General features: G+C 39.0%; 1 protein-coding gene across 2 annotated transcripts in view; it reads right to left on the bottom strand.

The window, feature by feature from the left end:
- The window catches only part of LOC124605643 (type 1 phosphatidylinositol 4,5-bisphosphate 4-phosphatase), a 46,692-nt gene that overhangs the window by 2,053 nt on the left and 18,284 nt on the right, over positions 1-26,355 (bottom strand). For both annotated transcript variants that reach the window (XM_047137463.1, XM_047137464.1), the window contains exons 3-6: positions 22,467-22,676; positions 18,018-18,067; positions 17,837-17,927; positions 5,641-5,695 (exon numbers count right to left, since the gene is read on the bottom strand). In XM_047137463.1, the coding sequence (XP_046993419.1) occupies positions 5,641-5,695; positions 17,837-17,927; positions 18,018-18,067; positions 22,467-22,676 (406 nt within the window). The remainder of the gene's footprint in view (positions 1-5,640; positions 5,696-17,836; positions 17,928-18,017; positions 18,068-22,466; positions 22,677-26,355) is intronic.

The following is a 26,355-nucleotide window of genomic DNA, read 5'->3' as shown; positions in this document are numbered from 1 at the left end:
CATAGAGCTCTTTCACATTGTATAATGGGGTTTTTGTCATCGAGTCATACAATTTTGTTTTGAATTTTTTAAATGGCGGGGATCGAGCAGAGGCAGCTTGTTAAAAATTCTCAGGGCATTTACTTTATGGGAGTTTGCTGTTACAGCTAGCCTGTGCCTTGAACTGTCAATGTTTGCCTCATTTATGATGTCATGTGTTTGTGTATTATTTCCCTTAAAACATTCCTTAATGCTGTTCTTGACAAAGAGCATTGACTCATTAATGCACAGGTTCACAACTGTTATTAGCTTAAGCCTGGTAAAGAGAGGGTGACAGTGCTCTTTAGGACCCGCCTTGCATAATATGCAGGCAACTTTTTTTTGGACTTATTTTAATTGTTGCTGGGATGAGGAGAATCTCTAAGAAGGCCATATGAGATGTGTCACTGGAAAAGTGCAAAATATGCCATATGGAGATAATTATTACTGAGCATATCTCTCAGTATCCATATGAGGTAGGAAACTCTTGAATCTTTTTACAGACTTGACTGATGTGTGTTCCGGCGTAAAAGTCAAGCGGCAGCACGACTGTCAGGAATGGTAAACCCGAGCGGGCTGTAAAGAAGACGTCAGCCCATAGTACACTGACTGACACCTCTTTAAGACGACACCAAGACAGCAGGAGCCGCTAGGCAAAGAGAACATAAGCGCTGCACCGCCTGGCCCCAACCCAGTTGAAGACTAGCCAATCTACGAGCTCCACAGCAGCATCTTAGGAACTGTATTGTTTCACTTGTATCAGGAGTTGTGCATACAAAGGGTACTTTCTAATTTAGTCTGTTGCCCATTGCTTGCGACACACCATTGAAAATTCTCACAGTTAAGTATTGTTGTTTATCTTATTGTAATAAAAATTCATTAATATGATTTGCTTGAACTGTTGTCTAGCAACCCGAGAAAGCAGGTTTCTTAGGCACCCCATATTCGACAAGTAGGAGGGCACAACAATGTTCTTCCCAACTGAGATTGGCATCAATATGTATTCCTAAGAGTTTGACACATTTATTTTCTATCCTAACACGCTTTTGAGTTTTGTCTGGATTACAGACAAGTTTACTGGCTGCAAACCAGTTCAATGCAGAGTCAAGAGTTTCTTGTGAGACCTTATTAAGGCTTGCGATGTCATGATGTGAAGAAAGTCAAGTTGTATCATCAGCACAGCAGATTACAGACTGTGATACACAATCAGGCAGGTCATTGATAGCCACAATGAAAAAGGAGGAGCCAAAGACTGAGTCCTGTGGTACGCCTGAGCCAATTTCTACTAAGTGGGAATGTCTATTTCTAGTCAAAAGCTTTTCTTAAATCACAAAATACAAGTGACAATCTTCTTATTTTCGAAAGCAGTTAAAGTTTGGTCAACAATTTCTAGAACAGCTGCAGTGGTGTTTTTACCTGGCCGAAATCCATACCAATTGGTGCATAAAAGAGCACTTTTTCACAGTAATTACTTAATTGGATGTACCTGAGTGATACAAATATTTTTTAAAGTATTGGAATAATGAGAACTGATCAATAGTTCTGGGGGAGTAGTGTATCACCCTTTTTGTAAATGGGGATAACTTGAAATTTTGAGCAAATCAGGAATACTCTGTAATCTAAACATTTATTAAAAATGAAACTTTGTTATTCATCTATCAAGTGAACTGTTCTTTCAACAACATAATTGGACATCCAGTAGCAGTCCATACTTTTGGAACTGGACAATTTGGAAACAGTTTTACAGACCTCATCAGGAGTCATTTTGTCCCAACGAAATATAGGTCTTTCACACAATTGGGGACTGAGTAGATTCCTTGAAGTATCCAAGGTCTTAATTTCACCTCTTAGTTCTCTGACTGACATGACAAAATAGTCATTCATATCCCATGGATCAAGCAGAGTTTGACATACTTGGCAGGAAGAATTATCTTGTCTAATAACTTCCAACACTGCCCTGCACTTACTTGAAGCACCTTCTGTGTACCTTTCACATGCTGCTTTTTTGGCCTGTCTGGGCTTGACTTTGTAATGTTTTTACTCCTAAGGTATTCACTGTAGACTCTCCTCCTCCTCTTGGTTATCCTCATTTTGTGCATTCAATACAGTACAAGCATGTTTTCTATAATTTCTGTGAATTCTTTTGTATACCAAATTAATTTTGTGTTTTTAAGTTTAGGTCTACCTGGGGAACTAACTTAGTAATGGGGAACACGAATACCGTAAGTCTGTACTTTTTAAAGACATCACCAACACCATTTTCAACTCCAGCTTTTCCTATTTGACACTCTATACAGAGACCCAATTTGTGCTCTTTAACTTGTGAATAAACATAACATGCTCCTCTCTCTGACCTCTCACCCATGTCACATTAGATTTACTGTTGTACATTGGATGCTTGTGATAAACTGTTAAAAGTAAAGGATCATGGTCTACGAGAACTCCATCAGCCAGGCTAGTCACATATTCCTCTCTTTGTAAACAAACAATAATATTGTCTAGACATGCTTCATTATGAGTAGGAGAAGTGTGTGTGCAATGCAGGTTTAAAAGATCTTAAAATATTTAATAATGTTCTAGAATCTTGTTGCTTTGAATCTCCCTTTGTTTTAAGTTAAGAAGTTTTGTAACCATTCACTCAAACTGTTCAAAATATACATATCCTTGAGGGATGAAACTCAAATTCATTTTCTGTTAGCCAACATTCTGCCACACGTATCACATCTGTATTCTTAATGCTACAAAAATGTTCCAAACCTAGTATTTTATTTCTTATATAACAGATATTAACCTAAAGCAACGTAAATATTTGATCACTGTTTTATTACTCAGTTGTATAATCACATGATATGTCTGAATTATAAGAACTGTAGCTGTCTATGTTGGAACTAAAGGAATGTCTATCTCTGGTAAAAAGCATTTCCTTCATTGCTCTTGATAGAAGTCGGTGCTGAAATTAAATCACTTTTGTCTTTCAATGGTGTAATTTGATTTGTGTATTGCAGTGTGTTTGTTTTCATACGAACTATCTCCGTGATCTTACCTTCTCAGTTGGTTAATGTGAAAACCATGTGTTGTATGGAATCTTTTCCCTAGTGTACTTATGTTGACATATGTTGCATTTTTAAAGTCCCTGCATAGATATTGCAATGCTTTATTCATTTTTCCATTTCCTTATTCACACAGGACCAATTGTGTAGGTCATGGTGATGAGATATAGAAAATACAATCACATTCGTATTTCTAAACTCGTGCAGCTCCATTTAAGGGTAGGTACAAGATCTTTTGCCTCATTTTTTCCTGTCATTTTTACCCTGAAGAAAGACAAAAAAAATCATTAATATTTAGCCCTGAGATTTTTTCGTGATTGACTCTAGTTGCTGCCTTGAGATTTGCTCCTGGTGTTACCAAAGTGCTGATCTCTTGTTTACTTGCACTTCACAATCCAGAAACTATTCCTCCCCTTGGCTATCAGTGTAAATGTCAATTTTATATGTAGGCCTACTTTTTGCGGGAAGATTACTGTTATTTGGTCTATAGCTACAGGTACCAGTGTCGTCTTGAGTCGTATTTTCCACATTGTTTTTTGTGCCAGCAAGAGATGATAATACCGTAGGAGAATTTCTGATAGTCGGTAGATGTCTCTTGTTCACATACCCTTAATGTTGGTTGTTTTTCTGTGGCAGAATATGCTCCTGTCTCACCATGTTTGTGCTGTCTTCAATCATGTCATGCGGTATCACATTGTTCACAGCTTTTGCATAGTCCATATTAGAAATTATTTGAGATCAGCTGTCATTCACTAAGTTTCCTTCAGCAGTTTTCACTTTATATCTGCCTTTTTGATGTCATTATACAAGTAATCCTTACCTGTTGCACACCGAAAAACTAGACAATCTGGCGCACATTTAAGGGCACAGGAATTCAGTAATTGTTACAATGGGAAAGTAATCTAAAAGCAAATGACTTCTGTTCATTCATTTTGGTTGCCCATAAAGCTGCATTCTTTGAAAATTCATTTACCCACATGCACTTGATTTCAGGATACTGTACTTAAATCCCACCCTCACACACTTTCTGGACATCACCAATAATCAAATTCACAAGCACAATGTCAATCAAGACCACAGCTAAGACAGATCACAGGATCATTTGTTAGTTGATTTGTTGATTGTCAGTTTTGTAAACCATACAGACTTGGTTTTTTTGTGGGCACCGTATTTGTGAGCTCAGTTATCAGCAGCATCCACATGGCGCCTGAGGATGTGATTTACGCATCCCAAAATCAATGGCATGCGAGTTATTAATTTTTTCATAACACATCTATAGGCAAGTGAACTGACCAAAGTGAAGAGAAGTATTAATGCTGAGCTGTTACACTGTCATCTTGTTATCTTGTTATGGAATCTGCAGCAAAATAAAAGTAATACTGCATGTAAGACCAATCAGCAAACTTGTTTGTTGAGGTTTTAATAAAATATTAATGCAGCTATACAGTGTTTGTGGAGATGATATATAACCAAATGCACTGTTTTTGGACACATTCTGCTTCAACCTGTCCTACAAGTATGGTCACTTAAATGCTCAACATTGGCACGTTGACTGCTGTCTAGTAGCGTGCACTGTTGAGCTGAGCAGCATGCGTGCATGCAAGCCCGCCCACCCGCACGCACGCGCAGTGACAGTTTGGGCTAACATTGAGTACAACATACAATGCCAACTCCTACATATGGAGAGTAGTCTGAACAGCATCTAATACATCACAATATTTAGAGCCTGACAGACCCCTCCTTCTGACAAGTCAACATGCAATATTTTAGGAATAAATGTCTGGTTGCACATGACAATATGAAAATCTTCATAAATACATGAGGCACTTTTTGTTTCACAAGTTGCGACATATTCACAATAAAGTCCCACAGTGATCCATGGAATATTTGTTTTATTAAAATACAGTCATGGACCACAAAAGTTTATAAACCATGTATAGACAGGCAATGACAATTATGTAGTACACTGGATTTACACAGGTCTAAAGATGGTCATCACTGACTGAAATTATTTATCTGATTAATGAACTTTTGTGGCCCATGACTAGATTTGCAATAAAAATAAATACCTCTTGTTTCCCTGGCCTGTATGTCCGTCTGATTTATAAGCTTCGATGTGGTTTATCAACATCTGACAGTATTTCAACAACAACTGTTGCCATTTAGTGGACTCTCAAACAAACTGCAGGGAAGAATATTCTGCAGGAATATATTAACATCCTTTGGTCTCAAGCCACAATGTTTAGAGGACAAAATTGCAACACATAGAGGCTTCACACCAATATTCTCAAAAACAGAACATATGGATAGGGACACACTAATTACTTTCCTAGTGGAAGGCAATCTACATCTAACCTGATGCTGATCATCATGCATACTGTGCTGTTAAACATAAATCCCAAAATTCAGACACTAAATGGGGATAAATGAAAAACAGTTAGGCACGTTATCATTCCACAATTTCTGTTCTGATCTTTTGATTTGTGCATTTGCCAAGATGCAAGTGATTCAAAATGTAAAACAAAACAATAGATTTAAATTTTATCACTTTGCATCAAAGACAGATACATACCTACATACGCAACATAAATGCCTCCATTTTTACGAACCAACTGATAAGTTCCAACCTGAGAATAGAAATATGTGTAAGTATCAAAAATTTTCGCAGCACAAACAGAAATGATATTAACACAAAATTACTTCAAAAGCACAAAATTAATATTCTTTTGTGACAAGGAAAAAACACAGATTAGTCAATAGTCTGGAAAGTCCATTTCAATTATTAATAGAGCATTGTATGCATTTCTGCCTTAACTAAATTACATGTAACAGACAGAAAAATTAAGATGTTTGTTTCTTCAGTCACACATTTTGATCACTTCTTGTGGCAACAAACAACAATGAAAAAGATTAGTGAATGAAGTTATTTTTGTTGACAGTAGCAGTAATTTGCACTTAACATTAAAGCAAATGTACACAGTTTTCATTGACAACTTTCTTACAGATGTTCACTACTAGTGAGATAGTGCCTACAGCCTTCAATAAACTTTCAAAGATCAAGTTATTACTAGAAGATCATCATCATATGGATTAAAAATTGCAGAGCTACTGCTCATGGATGAAACCTGGGAAAAGCAAGTGAACACAACACACAGTATCACATCTTGTGATGTTTTGTGTTTAGACGTGCGACACACAGTTGGATCATGGATAATCTCACACAGTATTACTATTGTCTACACTAACCCATTGTAACTCACGATCACTATCCCACTGTAATCACAGTGGGAAGAACCTTCACATGTGATTTAACTTCTCTAATTTTGTTTGGTCTTGGCTCTTCTGGCAATTTCCACTGGCATGATTGGGCCTTTGTTTCAACATACCCATGCTTCATCACCTGTTCTAACCTTCTTTATAAGTTCTGGATTGTTGTCTACTTGATTCAGCAATTCCTGAATGATGTATACATGATGATGATGATGGTGATGATGATGATGATGATTCCAAAATTGAATTTCAAACACAAACTTTGCTGCTACACCTTTCATGTCCAAAACATCTGAAAAAGTTGCTTGGCATGAGCCAAAGGGTATGCCGACATCATTAGTAACCTCTCTGATGGTGATTCCACAATTTTCCAGAACCATTTTGTTTACTTCTTACACATTGCAAGTAATTGATGTGCTAGAGCATCCAGGTGGTCATTATCTTCAAAGCCGTCTTGACCCTGTTTGAAACGTTTATACCACTCGTCAACTCTGTCTTTCTCATAACAGGTTCACCACAAGCCACAGTCAACATTTTGAATGTGGTGCTGTACTCCATTCCATTTTTCCAAGCAAAATTTAATGTCAATTCTTAGATCCATCTTTCTCAAAATTAAAAATTCACCAAGCACTAGAAAACACTTATACTCTTTTTGACTGTCAATGATAAACTAAATAATCGAAGCAGCTGAAAATGCAAACATACATCAGAAACATGACTACCAACAATATAAAAAAGATTTCAAAATATGATGTATAAAGACTGCAAATTTAAAAAATTCCTGTTCCTTTTCTATTACACTTCATATGACAGCCAGCAGTAATTATACGATGCAGTTACATAATGCATAGAAAACATGTTTGGTGAGTCTGAGATTTGATTAACTATTATGAACACTTAACAGCATAAAGTGCTTGCAGAAAATTGCTGCCAGCGTCCAAATGGTATTGTTCTGGATTACACTGAGAACATGTGAAAAGAAATTATTATCTGAAATATTATGCAAAAATAGACTTGTTTGTTTTCTAGACTTATTCCACGAAGACCAAAACTCTTTCTGAAAATTAAATATGCTAGTGTTACCAACAGATACACAATGCAGGCCCTTAACATTGAATTTTTTGCTGGTCGTAATTCTAGTTCAATGTTCAACCTGCAGGCTTTCTACATTAATGGGCCGAAGTTAAGCTGCAACACTGGGGTAGGTAGTATTACTGTTAAAGAGGATGAGACCACCTTAACCAACAGCACACAGGTAGCCAATGTATTTAATAATCACTTCTTAAGTGTAGGAGAAAAAATTGGTGAGAATAGTTCAAAAAAAAAAGCCAGGCAGTACATGGAAGAGTCAGTTTTGAAAAAATTTAGTCAAATTAAGTTTCATCTAACAACCTCTTGTGAAATCAGGAAAATTATTAAATCTTTGAAAAATAAATGTTCTGTTGCAGTAGATGACATCTCTAACAAGCTATTAAAACAATGTGGAGCAATTACAGCTGATGTTTTGAGTCACATATGTAATCCATCACTGACTCAGGGTATTTTTCCAGACAGGTTAAAATATGCCATTGTCAGGTCTCTCTACAAAAAGGGGGAAACCACAGATGTCGATAATTACTGGCCAGTATCCTTTCTTACAGCATTTTCAAAAATCTTTGAGAAAGTAATGTACTCGAGAACGGTTAGCCATCTCAACAGTAATGGGATTCTTAGTAATCACAGTTCGGATTTCAGAAATGTTGTTCCACTGAGACAGCAATATACAATTTCACTGTCCACATAACAGAGTCTTTAAATAGTAAAATGTCATCAGTAGGAATATTCTGTGACTTATCCAAAGCATTTGATTGTGTGAACCATGACATTATGTTAAGAGAAATTACAATTCTATGCTATACATGGAACAGCATATGAGTGGTTTAAGTCATATCTACATAACAGGAAGCAGAAAGTCTCTTTATACACTTCAAGTGATTCAAAGGAGTTTGCTACTTCATTTAACTCGGGTGAAATTACATTAGGTGTACCACAAGGTTCGATCATCGGTCCCCTTCTGTTCTTGATATATGTGAATGACCTCCCTTCTTATGTGAAACAAGATGCTGATCTGACAGTTTCCTGATGATACAAGCATAATTATTAATCCAGTAAAGGAAAGTCTGATAGAAAATGATACAAATAAGCTCTTTGGAAAAGTTATTAATTGGTTTTCTGCGAATGGGCTTGCTCTGAACTTTGAAAAAACACAATACATTCAATTTTCTGCTGCAAAAAGTGTAATTCCTTCAATAAACTTAACACATCAAAAGAAGTCAGCAGCCACAGTAGAGCATACTAAGTTTTTGGGTGTACATATAGATGAGAATCTTAATTGGAAAATTCATATTTTGGATCTCCTAAAGCGACTACGTTCAGCAACTTTTGCAATCAGAGTAATTGCTAATTTTGAGGATGTAAAAATTAGTAAGCTAACATACTTTGCATACTTCCACTCTCTGATGTCAAACGGAATAATATTCTGGGGCAACTCAACACTTAGTCAAAAGGTATTCACTGCTCAAAAAGAAGTAGTTAAAATAAAATGTGAGGTTCATAGTCACACATCTTGTAGGCATCTGTTTAAAAGGTTAGGAATTCTTACAACTGCTTCACAGTACATTTACTCAGTAATGAATTTTTTTCTCAACAACATGGACCAGTTTAAAATCAACAGCGACATTCATGATTACAATACCAGAAAAAAAGAAAGACCTACACTATCCTTTACTTAACCTATCTTTGGCACAGAAAGGGGTAAAATATGCTGCTATAAAACTTTCTGATAAATTACCAGATGAAATAAAGTGTCACAGACAGCAGTAATAGTTCCGAAAACACATTGAAATCATACCTCCTTGACAACTCCTATACCATAGATGAATTCTTGAATATGAGTAAATAAATCTGGAGATATAATATATGCATTTAGTGCCATTTAAGGCAATGGGATAGATAACAGAAATATTTAGGTATAACACTATAATGTAAAAACTTGTTTCCTGTGAGCATTTCTTGTGCATTTGACACGTTCCACATCATAACGGTTTTTCCATGCTATTGATCAATGGAACACGTAACTAACTTTTTTATCCCTTGACATAAGGGACAGCTACTATATGGAAAACATTGACCTATTTCAATGACAGGCAGTTAATTTTCCACAATAGATGTTTCTAGACTGTAAACGAATGATTGTCAGTAAGTTGCGGCAAGTACAATAAAACTTGTAGCAACATTTGCTGTTAGAATACCCATGGAATGGCACTGACTTCTGCAAGAAACATAATAATAATAATAATAATAATAATAATAATAACAATAACTGCATCAGAGTCTAGTAAAACAAAAGTTGATTAAGCAGTCTACACAACAGCAACAGCATGACCCCAAGACATTTTGTAATGATTATATTACTGAATTCTGGACAAGAGACTCTATACTCAATGGCACACAGATTTTTAAACACTTTATTACTGATTGGTGACCACCCAAAAGTAATACTTGTAAAAGTGAACAGATCACTTGGCATTAGTTTTGAAAAACAGATAACTGTAATGTTTATTTCACATTATCAATTGGGAAATCTCTTCTTGAATGTTGTGTTGACAATTTATCAGATGATAAATGCCATAAAAGCATTCAAAGACACAATCTTCTACCCCATTATATTTAATAGAAGACCCTTTGGAGCATGTACATTTATTTCCCCTAATAACAGAACGAACTTAGATTACATTTCCAAAAATGCATCTGGGCATAGTTAATGCCCAGGGAATGCCTGAATGAAAAGGATATATGATGATTATCTAAAGTCACACACTCTATTATTCTTACTTATAGCATTACACCACACCATACTTTTTCCTCAAAGTAAAGTTAATCTTCAGTTTTTAATACACACAAAAAAAAAAATTTAAGCATGGAGATTTGAGCCCATGATATCCTGGTCATTAAGTAAGTGATCTGATTGCTGTGCCAACTGTCCAGTTGAAAGTAGTAAAGGACTGAAACATGATTACTACTGACTGATTTTTTCCAAAAAGCAAGTGACCTAAAAACTTTAAATGTAGACTTTTTGAGACTACACTGCTTAACTTCATTGTATGATCACCTTACCTGAAGGTTAACATCATTCAGGAGTAATCTCACCAATTATTCTATAATAGCCAATGACTGTAAACAATTCAGGGTCAGATACCTGAACCACCTGGCTTTGAGTCCAGCCACTTTATCCATGCGCCATGCCTGATTGTCAACAGGCTATTTGTGACTGCATTACTACACTTGTGCTGGAAGGGAATTTGACAGCATCAGAGGCTGTAGCACAGTATGACATTCCTGTGTGCACTGCACAATGAGAGAGAAAGCAATATAGTGATACTGGAAAATCCAGTAGATTTGTACGAACTGGAAATTGGCATCATCAGCACCAGTCAAGGATAATGAACTTAAAACACAACATGGCAATTGTTTTTTAGTTCAATGCAGTTTTTTTACACTTTTTACACAGTACTGTGTTTCCTCAGTTATTCGGCACAGTTTAGCTCTGGCTTCATGACGCTGCGTGTAAAAAAAAAAAGTGGCCCTAAAGTGGAAGTTTTGTGGTAATTGATTCCACCAAGTTTTGTTTGTTGCAGAAAATTTCTAGTATGGCTTACGGACTTTAATATTTTCCAGTGAATCAGTATTTTTCACACCAAATTATGGTCCACTAAGACTATGTAGACCAATAGTGTCCAATCTGCTACAAATATATCCAAGAGTCATTTCACAATGACTACATGTGCACGCACACAAACACTCTGAGATAATTTGGATATATATGAGGCAAATTGGACAATTGGACACCATTAGTCTACGTACTCATACTGGGCAATTATTTGGTGTGTGGAAAGTATCCAAGGTTAATATTAAATTCTGCCAGACACAATGCATATTTATATTTTTAGTGTGTGTGTGTGTGTGTGTGTGTGTGTGTGTGTGTGTGTGTGTGTGTGTGTACTTGTGGACTTGGACTTGGGGTGCTTCAAAGGTAACTATATCCTGAGGGATTCGTGTTTCCAGCAAGATCAATCTCCAAAAACATGTCAGCTATGGTGCAGGTGTATTTGAAGAACAAAGTGAGATTCTCTTCTGGATTGGCCTCATTGCCAATGAATACAAATGGGCAGAGACCTTCTCTGTCACGGTCTGTCAGTGGAACTGAGTAAGTTCAGAATCTTCTAGAACAATATTGCTTGTCAGGAACTTCAATTCTAGAGCTATTTCATGAAGTTCTCCTGTTTAAAAGAAGCAATTTATTGGTTTTAATGCACATTTAGTGTATAAATAAACTGTGTCCAGCTGGGTGAGTGTTATCTGCTGTCAGGTAGAGATTTTGAGACACCACTGCAGAGACGCCCCAAGGCAGACACAGCCACCTCAGTACAGACCACCATTGTACCATTTCTGGCATTGATAGCAACTGAACCTTGCATTTGATACCAACTGCAGGAACTAACATGCAGCACACTAACACCATCAACTTGCAGCTGGACAAATCACAGATGCTGTCTGCTGCTTGGCTTAAGTGCAATTATACTGTCTACAGTTCTTCCATTGTGTGTTTCTGTTAGCAATTTACTGTCATCATTTGTAGCCAATTGGGTGATAATGCACAGCAATCAATGACAACTGCTCCATCTGATCATTTTTTTCCCCACATATTTCACAACTTTGATATTGTGATTGGGTTGAGACCTAATACTACAGCTTAAATTGCTGCAAATGAAATGAGCAGCTGTCATGTTCATAATGTTGCTTTTTTCCTATAACACATTGTTGTTTCCAATGCTGCTGTTAGTATGGGACCTAATAGCATGGCTTACAATGCTGTGAGTGGGCCAAAACATTAGCTAACATCATTGACGAAGCATAGGGAATTAAAAATGAGCAATGTGATTAACTATCTGTATCTGATTACTTCTATCTTCACTGTGACAACATTGTGCATGTTATATCCTAGCCAGTAATGCCAACCGAGCCCGCTGCCAAAAGGTTGGCAGCATCAAAGTCCGGACGCCGTCCGCATAAGCAGCGCCAGCGATACAGGAAATCGCCGCAAGTCTGCGCGCGCCACCGCTGGCTTCTGGCTTCTTAAGCGCTGGAGTCGCGAGCGCTAGGACAGTTCTGTATCCGCCGCTCAGTTGTATACTCGCCACCGATTTGTGTACTTGCTAGTCAGTTGTGTGTTCATCGCAGCAGAGTTGTTGTTTGTCGTCAGCCGACGCTGACCTAGCCGCTCCGACTCGAACTAGACAGATCTCTGTAGACACGGAGTTCACTACTGTTTCTGTATCTTCGTTAATAAAGATAAGTACCGACTTTTATTTAATCAGAGTGTTTGGGTTTTCATCTTTCTGTTCACTGTTCCAGCGGACCGGTCGGCCCGCTATTAAAAGTGTGGCAGTGACTTCGTAAGCCGTTTCTACAGCGAATTGCTTGTCGCTACAAACACCGCCACAAAAGTGCATGTGGTATTTGAATGGCTGTAGCTCTATCAATTCCCTGAACAACCACGGCAGCCTTGTCTCATAGTAATCAGTTGATGCCATACGTCCACTCACGTGCCAGATAAATTAGCAAGACAGAAGCAAATATCCTTATACAGGACAAACTGGTACAGGACCTACCTGAACTACTCCAGGTTGATGTCCTCAGTCTGGAGGAATTGCTAGCCAATGTATGAGTGGTTTCAAAATGAGACGGACAGCCCAGATGTCAATTCTGCTGCCCTGAGACACTGTTTCTGCACCATTAGCCTCCAGCCATGCTCTCCAGATGCTACTGGCTAGCCCAATGCACGAGCTCCATTCCTGTCCAGAATGATCTCACCACCACAACCGTGAGGTCGCCCCACTGCCAGGCCTCTTGTACGACACATGGATGTTAGAATCACCTAGCCTCCACTTTTCACAGCACCAAAAGGAGGGCTGCATTGTTGTCATCAGCAATGCAAGTCAACACTGTTCACACAATGCCTACGACCCTTACTGTGTCAGTTACCAGATTCTGTTCCAATAGAACATGGGGTTCACAGCAAAGTCCTAATCTGCAACAACCTGTAGAGAGCCGAGTCCCATCCATCCCATCTTGGGCCACACCAATGCTAGGATGTGATTGAACTACTTGTTCAAGCTGAGGGCGATGTAGGATGCTTTACTCACACAAAAATTATCTGTGGTCTGAGGTAATCAACCAAAAATATGTCCATAATATTTGTGGGATTGATTGCTTTAATGTATTCCAATTCTCTGGTGTTAATCCTGTATACATAGTACTGGAAGATGTACCATTGCGCTAAATCAGTGCTATTTGTGCTGTTTTTCCATCCCTGTTCCAGCAAGATTTGGACGAGACAGACGTAGTTTCTGCACACACCACGCTTCAAGTAGCATCCCACATGCAGGAGAACACACCCTGAGCAACAACCACAGTGCCACATGGTGCTAAATTTGCTGTAAGTGGGGCTGCTGTTATTGACACTGTCTTGCCTCTGCAAGTTATGTACCATCACCATGCTTTCTCAGTATTCTTCTGCAGGACAACCTTATAAGACACTGGCCAGCTGCTCTACAGGTAATCAACATTGGAAGCTGACAGTTCTCTACGCGTAACGTCAACTGCTACACACTCCTTCAATTGGAGTATCATTCACTGACCACACAGCACACTCCGTGCTTTATGTCGGCCACATGTATGGCCCACCAGATGGAGCCCAAGGCCTTACATATCACATCCAAACCACTGAGTTATCATAAGTGAATCAACCACAAACTATGTTTGCATACAAACATTTCCCAGCTACATTAGTGACTTTCTTCAGTCTTACCATTCTAGGGACATGTTGATAGTTGCTTCACTAACTGCTTCTGTAGTAGCCCTAGTATATCTGTCATTTTCAAATTCTTTAGTACTGCATTTTCTGTTGGAGATTTTGCAGTGTGAGAGTTACAAGTTACTTACTCCTTGATGTTGTATCAATGTAACGAAATTCTCATATGAGTATTCACATACTTGCTATAAAAAGTATAATGATTACAGATCATCTCGTCTGCTCCCTTTGCCCTCTTTCTGTCTAGTGGACAGTGAAACATGTTGTGTTTTGTTTTGTTTCCAGTGTTATGGGGGTTTTAAAACAATGCTTGTGCTATTAACTGAAAACAACTCTGATTCTATTCCGTTCACTTGTAACTATTTCATGTGACTGAAGATTTGACACTATTTGTACATTTATGTGGAATAAATAAACCAAGATTTATACGTGGTTATGATCATTAATGCTCATGGTTCATACAAAACCACAGCTTTCACTAACTCGGATTTTACAGTTACAGGGAAAGCAGGTATAACAGTTGCTCCAGGGCTTTATTAAACTGGTTCAACTACAATGTAGGGTGGTGGCGCCACTACAAGCAACAGACATGTCAGCACACCTTCTGCCTCAGGCACAGCTCTTACAGCGTACCTCCCAGCTGCTTCAATGGGAGCTTGCCCATCCCGACACTGCCCCAGCAGGAACGACACAGCTTCAACCTGACTTGCGATCTGCCTCCCTCACACAGCTGACACTTCCTCCAGATCTCAGCATTCCACAATGATTGTCCCCTGGCCTATCCTGACCCTTCTACCTCCAGCATCTCCTCAGGCTCCAGTGCCATTAACGTCCTCACCACTGGCCCACTCAACAAACCAGTGAACCACAACCCCCCCCCCCCCCCAGTCACATTCTTTCCTTTGTTTTCGATATCCATGGCACCTGCCCACTCAAACTCTCCCTCTCCATCTTATATTAGTGTTGCTCTGTTCTCTTCTGCGTCTACTGCATGCAGCTCTTCACCTACCGACAGCCCATCCTCTGTTACACCTTCCTTTCCCCCCGTCACTGACACTCAGCCCACAGCCTCGGTGCCTCTGTACCTCTCCTGGGCTCCTTCCTTTCCAGAGTGGGACATGTTGGCTTCATACTCTTGCTTACTTCTCCAACAGAAGACTTCACAGTGTGCATCATGCCTTCTGCAGGAATTCACCCTCTACCGTCCCAGTTTGGTCACCACTCCCAAACACCTCCAGCTATTGTTGCTCCTGTGAACTCTAGGATCTTCCATTCAATGCAGAGTGCCTGGCACTTCTTGTCTTGCCACCCTCCAGGTCACCAGCTGGACTTCCCCCCCCAACTCCTGTTCCTCGGACTTTGAAGTTTCACTACAAGCATGGCTTTGCAAGGTCACAGCATCTTGAGTGACCCCAGGAGTCCCTACTTGACAGCAACCCTGCACGTCTCTTGTTATCTAGGGCAGCTCCTTCCAGTTCTCAAGCAGATGGACCTACCTCCCTTCAGGCTGCCAGTGCACTACTTGCCTTTGGCCCTGCTTCCAGGTCCATGTCTCCACCAATGCCGGAACCCACTGCTGGATCCACTGTCCCTGGGAAGCCTCCTCCCTTCAGGTGGCACTTCTTTTCAATGATGGCATTGCCATCTCTCCCTCAGGGACCAAGGAATGCCGTATCCTCGGCTATCATCTATATCACAGCCACAGACAGCAACAAGATGGCTCTGCCATCTTTTCCATAACAAAGAGGGACACTGTAACTTTGGCCAGCACCTACAGTCCAGCCACCAACTACACAGTTTTCTACTGTGAGTTGCTGCCCTTCCAATATGCTAGCAATCCAACCCCAGAAGTTCACACCTCAGCAATCACCAAGGAACCAGGTGGTACTACATCCACCGTAAGCAGTTCTGCACACGACTTGGAGCCTATTGCCTCCCATAAAGTGTCCGAACCATTAAGTTATAAGTGCAACAATCACCATGTCCTCATACAAACATTTCCTGACTCCATCACTGATACTCTATTAGGACAGATCAGAGTAATTAACTTAGGACTATGCTAGCATAAACAATATGTCTTGTATGTTCTAAAAAACTGTTAGTGTGCACTGTGTCATATTAATATCTGAAGCTTCTTTTACTGAACTCAGTTGATGCGTTGTGTTAATAAAGTTCCATTGTTCTTTGGTGATCTGGGTGCATCCATTCTTTACCAGCATGCAACACCCAACAATGGTACTTAAAGCCTTATGTTTTAGTATCGCATTTGGTTGACTACCTTGAAGCCTGTGGCAGGTTGCCCTGAGTCATGTGGTGGTGTACAAACTGGACTGATCTCTCAGAATTTTGTGATTTTTGGAGATGAAGGTCACAATCAACACCCAAACTGTGATAGATATACACCAATTACGCTGAACAGAAGCACTGCTTTCACATCTCACTGGGAACCTTTTTATTTGTACACTGATCTCTGAATATTATTTTCACTTCCTCTAGACACAAAATTGAATGCAGTTATAGCCATTAACACCAACTTTGTGCTATATCAATACTGTAGCCCTCCATTCTGCGTGTCCAGCACATCAGCTATTTTCCAGGAGTTTCTGGATCAGATCAACTTCTGTGCAATATTCATCATTGTTCAAACTGTTTATACAACATAACTGACATAGGAACAAACCAAGAACACCATTTATACAACCTCTGGCAATTATTCATTCTATAAGGAATGGACCTGTGTTGCTACTTACAGAAGTGCATACTTTTTCAACCGAAAGTTAAATAGCCTAGAGCACATCACGAGGAAGAACAGTTTTTGACCAACAGAGGCATACCTCTATCATCCACAACCTCCTCCTGCCCCACAATCTTCTAAAACGACAGGTCATACTAGGCAAATTAAATTAGTACAGGCATTTCAGACCTAACACAGCTACACTTGTTGACCACTAAACTCCCTCAAACTGACTTATTTTGAGTGGATTTCAGAATGAAAAAATGTTTTTTATACTTGCACACATTGCTATGTATGGATGATTCTTACTTTGTTACAGTGTTCCATCATCTTGATGGGCATGTCATGAAGTCATCAAAACCTGTATGCTACAAATGTACAACTGCCAGATTATTTGTATTACAGTGAAAGCCAGCTGACACTGAAATGCAGCCGGCCAGGGTAGCCAAGCGGTTCTAGGTGCTACAGTCTAGAACCGCGTGACCGCTACGGTCGCAGGTTCGAATCCTGCCTCGGGCGTGGATGTGTGTGCTGTAGTTAGGCTTAAGTAGTTCTAAGTTCTAGGGGACTGATGACCTTAGAAGTTAAGTCCCATAGTGCTCAGAGCCATTTGAACCACTGAAGTGCAAAGTGGCTTGTTGTACAGAGCCCCCACCCCCTTTCTAGCTGCTGCTTGAGACATCTTTGGTGTTTCTGTGGTTTGTTACACAAGAGTCTCATACTGTTGTTTGGCTATGCAATGAGTATTTCTGGTTGCCATTCCCTTTAGCCATTGTGCTTCAATAATGGAGAGAGAGTTTCAAGGATCACCAATAGGCAGTGTAATGTATTTATTGCATGTTGAGTACTTACCGTTACACCAATGCCAACAGCCAAGAAAACCAGACCAATTATTATAAACACTATCCCTCGGGCTCTAGCAAAGTCTGGTCCAACTGATGACCTTAGAAGTTAACAAACAACATTAATTAAAAAACAAATCTGAAAAACATCACAAAGTATTTTATTTCATGATTTACTGAGAAATACTTACACTTTCCGACAATGAGGGCACCTTGCAAGAGCATTATTAAGTGTATTAAACTGTAAAGAAAATTGAAGAAACAATAAATTACAATTCAGTACTTACAATGCAAACAACAACTGCATTTAAATCTGGCTCTAGTGTAGCATACAGTTCTACCCTTTGACACAGTGAGGTTGAGATCTATTAAGTTTTGTTTAATACCCTATTTCACTTTTACACACGTGTTCAGTACTCCATTGCACATACGCGTATGTGTATAACAGCTTGCACTGTGCTTCTAGGTGGAACATTTTTGAAGTGAAAGGTATGACAGACAATCAAGTCCACCTAAGGGAAGAAACAGAAATGTAAACTACTGCTAGTCACATGAGAGTGCAAACCCTCAAAATTTATCACTGAAGAAAATAGAAACTCGAGTAATTATTTCAACCCATATGATATCTAACCCTCCTTTCATGTTCTGGAGGGTAATTTGGTAAAATCCTGTTTATAGATTCTTACGCAGGTTCCCTCTGCATTATTCCTCTATGAGAGATTGATGCAAATTTAAAGAGGGTATGTAACTTCTAAGCCACTAACATACAAATACACTATGGTCTCACAACACAAACAGGCAACCACTGATGTGCTGCATTTCATGGCTGCAATCACAAAATTTAAACTAAAGAGATATAGTTGTCTTGTATTTATTGGTTGGTATGTAAGTTCATAGAATTTTACCATAAGTTTAACAAACACAACAGATACACATAACAGAGACTTTAGTCATCAATAAAATATTCTTCTTCACTATTTACAACAGTCTGCCAATGCTCAGGTACATTTTCAATTCTGTAATTTTACAAATAACAGGGCTTTCAGGCAAGGAACTCATCAGCCCATGTTTGGAATGTGTTTTCATCTGGAAAGGAAGTTCCTTGAAGGCTGTTCGACAGAGGGCAGAAAAGGCAAAAAATCTGATGACGCAAGATCAGGTGCATACGGTGGGTGTGGAATGACTTCCCAACCCAGCTCCCATATAGTGTTTCTTGACAGTATACAAAGTCTGCCAGAAAAATGTATACACACTTTAAGGAGCGAAAAGTATTACTTATGCGTTTATTTTACATTTAATAGTTGATCACACATGTTGTACAACCTTCAGTTTAGCACATGGTTACTTTAAATGTTCAAAACGTGCACCGTTGGTGGCCATACACATAACAGAATGATGAGCAGCTGCCACAACTACGTCAGCCAATGTTACAGTGGAGATTGCTGCATATATCACTGTAATCTCGTGGCGAAGTTCCTCCAGCACGCGTAGCTTATGTTGATAGACATTATCCTTCACAGTTCACAGTAGAAGTCCATAGGCATTAGATGTAGCGACTGGAGGGAACTCAATGGGCCCTCTTTGTCCAATCCAATGCTTGGGAAACTGTCATCTAGAAAAGCTCGTATAGCTAGGTGGTAGTGTGGTGGTGCCCCATCCTGTTGGCAGAAGACCTCTTCATTGGTTCCATAAAACACATGTATACCTGGCAAGACTGATGTGGTAACATTTCCGGGTACATATATCCAGTGGCAGTAGCATCAAAGAAAAAGGGTCCTACTAAGCCCCTAGATGATAGTCCACACCACACGTGAAACCCTCGTAGATTGAGCGCTTTATCCACAAACATGCAGATTTTCTTGTGCACAGTAAACACTGTTATGTGATTCATGGTTCCATTAAGTTTAAATTGTGACTTGTCACCTCACACGACCTTCATCAAAAACTGTTTGTCATCAATTACCATTTGCTGATACCATTTACAAAATTGCATTCGGCAATCAGACTTGTTGTCAACAATCACATACAGTAATTGTGGAATGTAAACTTTCCACTTTGCAGCTTTCAGAATTCTTCGTATGCTTTAACAGCTAACCCCCATTTCACGTGCACATTGCTTAGCAGGATTCTGTGGAGAATTAACAAACGTTTCCACCACGAGAGCTGACGAAGCAAGACTTGTAGCTGTACGCCTGTGTTCTGGATCCTCCTTTGCGAATATCACAAATCGGTCCATGGAATTCAAACTTGTCAATGATGTGTTTAATTGTTAGGCAGGTTGGCGGTTCTGTTTCAAACTCCTGCCTCCACAGACGTTGCACTTCAACAGATTATCAAACTTGAAAAACTACTTCATAATACATTTTCGTTGATCGAATGTCAAGCGTGCTCCCATCATCTTGTTTCCTCAATACCGAGATGAAAGTACTAACATCTGTTGAGCCAAAGACCATACAACAACACATTCTTAACTCAAATCGAATGACAATATCAATATCTCAACAAAGCCTGATAAAGAGTGTATACATTTTTTGGTGGACTCTGAAGTAGAATTTGGGCTGGCATTATAGTATCATAGCATCACTTCATGCAGTCTTCCTGGCCATTGTTCTGGGGTTACATCCACAAGATGTCTCAGCTGTTGAGAATAAATGTCAGCAGCAATGATTACATATCAGGGAAGCAATTCATTGTACATCACATAGTCCCTGTTCCATCAGCTGCATAACACTATCTTTCGGGATGCGTGCATGTCTTTGTACAGGGAGTTGCTGCTTTGTTCAGCCTCACCCATCCTTTCTTTTCTTTATTTTAGCATAAAGACATCATTTCTCATCCCCAGTAAAGATACAGGGTAGTAATGGTCAGTGTTGTTCATGAGCAAATTGATAACAAGCAAGCATATGTGCATATACGGATACCTGCTGATTTTTGTCATTTTGGCTTAGAGAATGCTGTACCAATAAACCCGAGTTTTGAACCTTCCCCACTACACACAAATGTCACACAGTGGTGGAATGATCACATTTCATCACATTTGCCATTTCTTGAGTGCACAGCATGGATCATTATGGATTAACGAGTTTAAAGATTCATCATCAAACTCCAAAGTTCTTCCTGAATGTGGACAGTCACCGAAACCAAAATAACCAACCTGAAAATGAGAAAACCATTTTCTTGCTGTACTCTGTCCAATGGTCTTCTCCCTATGCATGGCTTCAATTTTTCTGGCTGCCTCCAGTGCTGTCACCCCTCCAATGAACTCAAACAGAAGAGCGTATCAGAAAAAGTTCCAACCTCTCCACTTAGCATTTCATTTTCTAGTGTCCAAAGTGCCATTCACTACTGTATCTCCAAATAACAGAATGAAAATATGTAAACTCAAATAGCAACAGTGAATTACAAATAAAAAAATCACAATCAATAAATAACTCCATATCTATCAGAATACCAACCTGCAAAACAAAAACACAACAAACCTTATAATATAATATATCGTGGGAGGGTGAGGGTTGTTTCAGGGAGAAGAGCAGACAGCGAGGTCATTGGTCTCATCGGACTGGGGAAGGACAGGGAAGGAAGTCGGCCGTGCCCTTTCAAAGGAACCATCCCAGCATTTGCCTAGAGTGATTTAGGGAAATCAGGGAAAACCTAAATCAGGATGGCCAGATGGTGGGTGCGTGAGTGGGAGGGGGGGTGGGGGAGCAGGGAGATGGATTGCACATACATCGTGAATTTAAAATTTGTAAACATTAAGAAGTCAGCTGGTTCTCCCCTCATGTACATTAAACCTGTCAGGAAAAATTCCTCAAGTGTACTGCACATCTGGAAGAAATTTCCTATGTTATGGCTGAATTACTTGTTCATTAAGATTGTCAAAATTATGGGCTATGTTTTAAGGTGGTATACAAGATACTTAAATATGTTCTCTGAAAAGATTATTTTTACAGGTACTATTCATGAAAGCAGTATAAGGAAGAAAGTTAAGAAAATCAACTGGGTTACTGCATTGTACAATGTCTCCAAGCACAGTGTTATTTACGAAGTCACCAATTTTCTTGTAAAATCTGGCAGAGTTGTTTAAGCCAGGTAGATCAGAAGCAATCTTGTGAAAGTGACCTAAAAAGAACTATTTGTTATTTATGCTCCATATTGCGACTGTCATAGTAAGCACTTTAATGGAACATGGTGGTGGTTGCTGTATCAGTATGCGAGCATATACAAAACTGCCATTAGCTGCTTCTTCCCACTGCCTGCACTACTTCTTTTCACCTTTTCCTGTGCCCCATCTCCCTCTTTCCTTTAACACAGAAACTGCTTGAAACACGCAAAACCTAAGAATCCGTTGTGTTTTCCCCGAGTGTTACAGTCTTCTCAGTGATTTCCACACTTGCACTTAGTGAATAAAAGCCTCTCTTCCACTCTAACATGGTTTTAATTTTCACAGCCAAACCATATTTTTGAGTTCAGTTTTTCCTCTAATAATTACACACACTATACCACCTTACACTTATTGTTTACAACATTAGATAATACATTTATAAATTTAACCATTACGTTTCTATTATATATGTTTATCTTTCCAAAATTAAGGAAACATGTGAAACTTTAGGTCTGATTTGAATGACTCAACGCCTTACCAGGAAGGTGTCATGACAATGTCCACATGTAACACGGCACATGCCGGGCATCGTTGGCACTGGTGGAGTAACAGGGCTTGGTGCCAGGTTTATTATTCGCTTGCAGTTTGGTCGAGGACAAGCAATACGCTGTGATGAACTCTTGCAAATAAGCAGACAATTGCAGGGGCAGCGTACATACTTTTTTCCAGGTGGTGCATTCCTAATAGGCTGAAAGAAGTGATTAATATTATGTCAACTGTATTAGCAACATTCATGAACTTAAATACAACAAGTCATTGTTTTTTATCCAGTAACAGACTATCTCCAGTGATAAACAAGGTAAATAATTATCATGTATCAAAGATAATATGTTTGTGTGACCATCTTCCACAGCAGCTGTTAAAATCTCTTACTGTAGATTACCCATTTTGAGCTGACTGCAATTTAATTAAAAAAGAATTACACTAGACATGTTTCGCTTTTATTTACAAACCTTCTTCCATGGTTATTCTGCAAATTGGATACTACATTTGTGCATTTTTTATTGTTTTATATTAAAACAGTGTTTTCTTTATAAAGTTGGTCTGCAAGCTACTTACAGTGTTTCTTTACATATTCTGCTCCTTCCCTCCCTGCTAGCAGCGGTTGGCATCGAAAGGCTTCATGTCACATTTGTACTTGGCAGCTTTTGCCATTCTGCAGTATTTCCTGCACTGCATCATTTACACTTCCCTTTCTTGAACTGTTTCTCATTCCATACTGCCGCAGTGTTTATGTCTGTCTGTTTGCCAATGTGTGCGCACGAGAGAGAGAGAGAGAGAGAGAGAGAGAGAGAGAGAGAGAGAGAGAAATTTGTGAAATTTTCTTGTATGGAGGTAGAGACATGAGAGAGATGGGGATGGGTAGATATTTTTTTCCAGGGGGCAGGGGGGTGAGGGGTGGGGTGGGGAGGGGGGGGGGGGGGGAGAGAGCAAGGATGGGCTTCGACGGCGATTATGGAACAAAATCTGGGAGGAGATGGTAGTGGCAAATGGAGCCTGTGGTTATATTTGTACATTTAATGTTATATTAAGTGGTCAATCAGTTTTAAGTTTCTTGTAAGGTGAGGTGATGTTACTGTTTATCCTTATGATTTCCACGTCTGTTTCTCTGGCTGCAATTTTGTAATCTGGTGTCAAATGTCCTCCTGGTTTGGCCCATCTATCTTCCATCACATGTATTGCATTTCAGGTGGTATATTTCTGATTTCTGATACACATTAGTTTTTTTCCTATTGTTTCTGGGAAGTATTTTTGAATTGAGTTGTCGGTTTGGTGTGCTATTTTTATGCCTTGTTGTTTGAGAGTATTGAATATTCTGTGTGTGTATTTGTGGTTGTATGCCATTGTGTACTATCTTTTACTTTCTGGTTCTTTCACACTTTGTATTGTTTCTACTGTTGTATTTTGTGTATTGGTTTGTGTGATTTTGTCCCTGTGTTGGTGACAACTGGGTGTTTGTTCTTTTCTGTTTCTTGATTTTTTATTCAGCTCTGTTACTAAGTTCTCTTTGTATCCATTTTTGAGGCTGTTTGTATTATGGTATTTATTTCTTTTTGGAACTGTCTGTATCTAGTGATACTGTGTTTAGTCTGTGGAGTATGTATCTAAGTGCTGCCTGCTTATGAGAACTGGGTGGTGTGATGTCTCATTTGTCTGTTGTTGTCAGTTTTCAGTATATGTCAGATGTGTGTTGGTTGTTCTGAATCTTTATGGTGATGTCCAAAAAATTTAACTGTTTTTCCTCTTTCTCTATTGTCAACTATGAGGTTTACTATGTATTTTTTTGTCTATCTGTTCGCTAATGATGTGTTTCAGACCTTTTTGAGTAATTTTAGAAATGAATACAATAATACAAATAGCCTCAAACAATGGATGCAAAGAGAACTTAACAACAAAGCTGAACAAGAAAAATCAAGAAACAGAAAAGAACAAATACCTGGCTGTCACCAACACAAGGACAAAATCACACACAAACCAATACACAAAACTGAAGAATAGAAACTACACAAAGCGTGAAAGAAACAAAGTAAAAGACTGTACATAATGACATACAACCACAAATTCACAACAGAACATCCAATACTTTCAGAGAACAAGGCTTAAAAATAGCACACCACACCAAACCAACAGCTTAATTCAGAAATATTTCCCAAAAACAATAGGAAAATATGATCTGTATCAGAAATCAGGAATATACCAACTGAAATGCAATACATGTGATAGAAGATAGATAGGTCAAACCAGGAGGATATTTGACACTAGATACAAGGAACATGTAAGAGCGTGGAAGTATAGGACAAATCATTCAACTTTTGCAGAACACTTACACCAACATAAAATTACAGCCACAGCCATGGAAATCATAAGGATAAACAACAACAAAAAACACCTCACCTTATAAGAAACTTTAAACTGATTGACCAGTTAATATAACATCAAATGTGCACATATAACCACAGACTCCATTTACCAATACCATCTCCTCCCAGATTCTGTCCTATAAGCACCGTCCAGGTCCATCCCTACCCTTCCCCACACTCTCTGGGGAGGGGGGTGGGGGGCATCAACCCACCCCATTCTCTCACGTCTCTACCTATGTACAAGAAAATTTCACAATTCTCATTCTCTCTCTCTCTCTCTCTCTCTCTCTCTCTCTCTCTCTCTCTCACTCACACACACACACACACACACACACACACACACACACACACACACACACACACACACACAATAGTTTCACAGGTTGCCAACACACACACAACGTGAACGAAAACAGACAGACAGACAGACAAACAAACAAACACTGTGGCAGTGTGGAATGAGAAACAGTTTAAGAAAGTGAAGTGTAAATAATGCAGTGCAGGAAATACTGCAGAATGGCAAAATGTGTCAAGTGCAAATGTGAAATGAAGCCTTTCAGCACCAACCACTGCTAGCAAAAGGGAAAGGAGCAGAACATGTGAAGAAACACTGAAAGCAACTTGCAGACCAACTTTATAAAGAAAACATGGTTTTTAATCTAAAACAATCAAAAATGTACAAATGTATGTATTCAATTTGAAGAATAGCCATGGAAGATTACCTGTAAATAACAGCGAAATGCGTCTTGTATAATTCTTCATAATTAAATTGCAGTCAGCTCAAGAAAGATAACCTATAGTAAAGATTAAGGAAAGAGAGATTGCTACTCACTGTAAAGGTGACACGTTAAGTTGTGGACAGGCACAATTAGAAGACACATTGGCTTTCGACCACAGCCTTCATCAGAAAAAGAGAGAGACATACACACACCATTCATTCACATAAGCAAGTACACCTCACGCACACAACTGCCAACTCTGGCAGCTCAGACCAGAATGCCTGATCTGGGCTGTCGGAGTGCAAGGTCAGGTGTGTGGAAGGTGTGCTTGCTTGAGTGAATGAATGGTATATGTTTCTCTCTCTTTTTCTGAGGAAGGCTGTGGCCGAAAGCTAATGTGTAAGTATCTTAACTGTGCCTGTCTGCAACTTAATGCATCATCTTTACATAAGTGACAATCTATCTTTTCCTTACAAAATATTGATATTCCAATCTGGAGTTTCCATTGTTTGATAAATTAATATAATTCACTTATAGAAAGTGCAATACAAACAATGAAAAGTTGCACCAAAGATATCAAAACCAATTACAACTGATCTGCTGCTGATGTAGCAGTCTTAACACAGACTAAGATGGACGTGAACTATATGTTAAAAACAATCTGATACCTTGGATGATCACAGACTGAAAGAGTCAGCTACAAATCACGAAAGAATTATAATAGATATTAAAACAAGAAGTGCAATAACCAAACAAACCATCAAAAATAAGAATATATTATTAAGTA

Source organism: Schistocerca americana, chromosome 3, assembly GCF_021461395.2.
Source record: "Schistocerca americana isolate TAMUIC-IGC-003095 chromosome 3, iqSchAmer2.1, whole genome shotgun sequence".
NCBI lineage: Eukaryota > Metazoa > Arthropoda > Insecta > Orthoptera > Acrididae > Schistocerca > Schistocerca americana.
The sequence above is the reverse complement of the archived record's forward strand: the minus strand, read 5'-3'. Positions and strand labels throughout refer to the sequence as shown.